We start from the raw sequence: 3,352 nt of genomic DNA on the forward strand, positions 1-3,352 counted from the left end.
AGAGCCTGGCACTTTGAACTCAGACTTAAAGCTTCTAAACTGTAAGAGGATAAACTTCTGTTTGTTAAAGCCATCCCATTTGTGGTATATTCCTGTCAGAGTGGCACTAGGGAACCAAAACATGTAACTAGGGGCCATAGTCTTGGGATCTCACCAGGCTCTATCAGACCAGTAAGCCTGGTCTTTTGTTCTACATTGTTCTCCTACTCTATCCAGGATGTCCTGCAATGATTCCTTCCTGAGGGATTAACAATAGTAGGCAGGCACCATCCGTTTTTTCTGGTCTTATGGTCATACAGGCTGAGGTTCATATGGTCCACTAGTGCCTTGGACTAATCGTTTCCATGTGTCTTTGGTCTTCTCCATTCTTCTTTGCTCCAGATGAGGAGAGACCAATTGTTGCATCTAGATGGCCACTTGCAAGCTTTCAAGACCCCAGTCTCTATGTACCAAAGTAGGATGTAGCACAACGTTTTTGTGTAGTATGTTATGCCAATTGAGCTAATGGTTTTTGTTTTTTACATTTGAAATTTAGCAACATTTAATAAAAGAAAATTGGGAGGCTTATAGTTTTGTTTTGTTTTTTTAAGGTGCAATGAAAGTGTTCCATGCTTTCTGTGTTGTCCTTTTGATATTTGGGAGCTTCTCTGAAGCAAAGTTTGATGATTTTGAGGATGAGGAAGACCTAGTAGAGTATGATGATAATGACTTTGCTGAATTTGAGGATGTCACGGAAGACTCTAGGACTCAGTCTCCTCAACGGGTGATAACGACTGAAGATGATGAAGAGGAGGCCACTGTGGAGTTGGAAGGCCAGGATGAAAACCAAGAGGAAGATTTTGAAGATGCAGATACCCAAGTGAGGCTTTCTTACTGATTTTCCTGGGGAATTAGAAAGATGGAAAGATTTGCAACTAACACTTTTCCCAGACATGAACAGTAAGACACTGAGGGCTAGGAGGCCTTTATTTCCTGAAAATTTTATTTTTGTTCAATAGGTGGAGCTCTTCAATGTTTTGTGGTGTGTTCCCATCTTTTACATTGATCACATAATGAACTGGATTTTTATTCTCTATGGAAACCCTGGGTTGGCAGGGGCTAGAGAAAAGATACTGTGCGTGGGTGGGAATTGTATGATTTAGAACCCCAGCCTCAGAAGCACAGGGCGTTATCATTTCTTTACAAACACGCACTAGCTCTGTGTTCTGCTCTTGCTGCGTGTGTGTTCTGTGTTCCTCTACAAATGTAGCCTGCAGACACGAGGCATAGCTGCTGGCAGAGCTGGAAACACACTGTGCTTCACTTTTGTAGGAGGGAGATACCGAAAGTGAGCCGTATGATGATGAAGAATTTGAAGGTTATGAAGACAAACCAGATACTTCTTCTAGCAAAAATAAAGACCCAATAACAATTGTTGATGTAGGTATACAGGATTCTTAATTCCAAACCAACCAACAAAATATTTTGCAGTCATTTGCCCCAGAAATAGAAATATACCTATTGATATATATGTATAATATATACTGGTGTTGATGAAATAATAGTTTGAGCTGGGAAAGAGCTTGACGTGGAGTCTTCTTGTAAACTCTATCCCTAGAGAAGCAACTCCTAGTTTTTACTCTAGCCCTCCTAGTTTTATTTTTCAAGGAATGAGTGAAAGGATATCCATTAGATATAGTTGGAGGAATTCAGAACCAAGTTAAACATAATGGGATGGGCTCTCCAGCTTTTCATCCCATTTGATTGTCCTTACATTTCCTTAAAGAATCTTATATAGCTAACCTAGAAAACCAAGATGGGCATATTACCTAAACTAGCCATGACTGTCTCCAGATTTTCTCATTCTCCATCCTTCAGCTGCGGCCAACTTCACATGGAATGATTGTGCTTCTTTAGGTTCCTGCTCACCTCCAGAACAGCTGGGAGAGTTACTACCTAGAAATCCTGATGGTGACTGGTCTGCTCGCCTACATCATGAATTATATCATTGGAAAGAATAAGAACAGTCGCCTTGCCCAGGCCTGGTTTAACACTCATAGAGAGCTTTTGGAGAGCAACTTTACCCTAGTAGGTGAGTTACCGACAAAACCAAACTCGCTCCCGTCAAGTTGATTCTGACTCACAGAGTGACCCCCTTTGGGTTTCCAAGGTGATAAATCTTTACAGAAGTAGATTGCCCAGTCTTCCTTCCATGGAGTGACTGGTGGGTTTGAACCGCCAACCTTCTGGTTAGCATCAAATGCCTTAGGTACTATGTCACCAGAGCTCTTTAGTAGGGGAGTTAGGCCAGTATAAGTCCAGTTGCCTGCTTGGAAGCAAGCTTTTCTTCCCTTGGTATAAGCATCTAACTGCTTTTGTGGATGACTGCAAAGCAAGTGCTCTTTTTTTTCTTTCCCAAGGATCCCATTTTTGTTAGATTTTATATACTGAACTAATTGTATTTATGAGGCAATTTCCTTATATTTCATTAACAATGTAACTGCAAAATAGCTTTTGATTAAAATGAGATGATCAATGTCATCCAAATAAGATAATAAAATCTGTCCAGAAGCAAGAAATTTTGACATTTTAGTTAGTTTCATAAATGTTTTCAATTCATCTTTTAGAAATATTGGAAATCCCTCTAAATTCCTTCATGTTCTGGGCACTTTAGTTTCAGAGCCACTTATGAGGTGTGTATTGAAGGCTTGGCGGGACTCCCAACGTTGTGTAGTGGGGGCAGTGAGGTGAATTCACTTCACATTCACTTCTATTTGGCTTTTTCATACTTCATTTCTCTTCTAGTAAACTCTTCTGCTCAGCTCTTTGGATACTTTGCATACATTGTTTCTTACTTAATCTTTGCAACAATACTGTCTGTTGGATATAGTTTCCATTCTCCTAAGGAGGAAACTAAGTTGTGGAAGCCTAAGGTCCTATAGATAGTAAATTGCAGCCATGGTATTAGACCCTAATCTGCCTGCTTCCAAAATCCATGCTATTTCCATGATACCATACCATGTCGGAGTACTTTTTGACCTGGAAATGAGAGAAAAATAAGTAGCCTTTGGCTACTTCCACCTTCCTCATGAGTTTTCATTTGGTACATCACTCTGCTTTACCTTGTTATGTTGAACACTCTGTCTTGTAAGCTTTATTAAATGAAAAGAGGAAATAATTGGAGTTTGAGCTTTTTCTAGATCTAAAATACAACTCTTGATACCACTGATAAGATCCACTTATCAGTGTGCTATTGGAGAAGTGGTTCAAATGTAGAAGATAACATTCTAACTTGGTTAAAATTAACTCATAGGAGATTCAGTGAGGTAGTATGGAATAGTTCATATTAATGGCATTCTAGTTCACTGCATTG

At 39.6% G+C, this 3,352-nt stretch overlaps 1 protein-coding gene across 1 annotated transcript in view; it reads left to right on the top strand.

Annotated features, from left to right (window-relative positions):
* Window positions 1-595: 595 nt before the first annotated feature.
* Window positions 596-3,352, top strand: part of CCDC47 (coiled-coil domain containing 47) — a 17,491-nt gene continuing 14,734 nt past the window's right edge. The window contains exons 1-4 of the mRNA XM_007959910.1: window positions 596-859; window positions 1,312-1,419; window positions 1,897-2,071; window positions 2,654-2,721. Coding sequence (XP_007958101.1) covers window positions 596-859; window positions 1,312-1,419; window positions 1,897-2,071; window positions 2,654-2,721 — 615 coding nt within the window. The remainder of the gene's footprint in view (window positions 860-1,311; window positions 1,420-1,896; window positions 2,072-2,653; window positions 2,722-3,352) is intronic.

This window comes from Orycteropus afer, unplaced genomic scaffold (assembly GCF_000298275.1).
Source record: "Orycteropus afer afer isolate SDZICR_OR568_19922 unplaced genomic scaffold, OryAfe1.0 scaffold00018, whole genome shotgun sequence".
Classification (NCBI taxonomy): Eukaryota; Metazoa; Chordata; class Mammalia; order Tubulidentata; family Orycteropodidae; genus Orycteropus; species Orycteropus afer.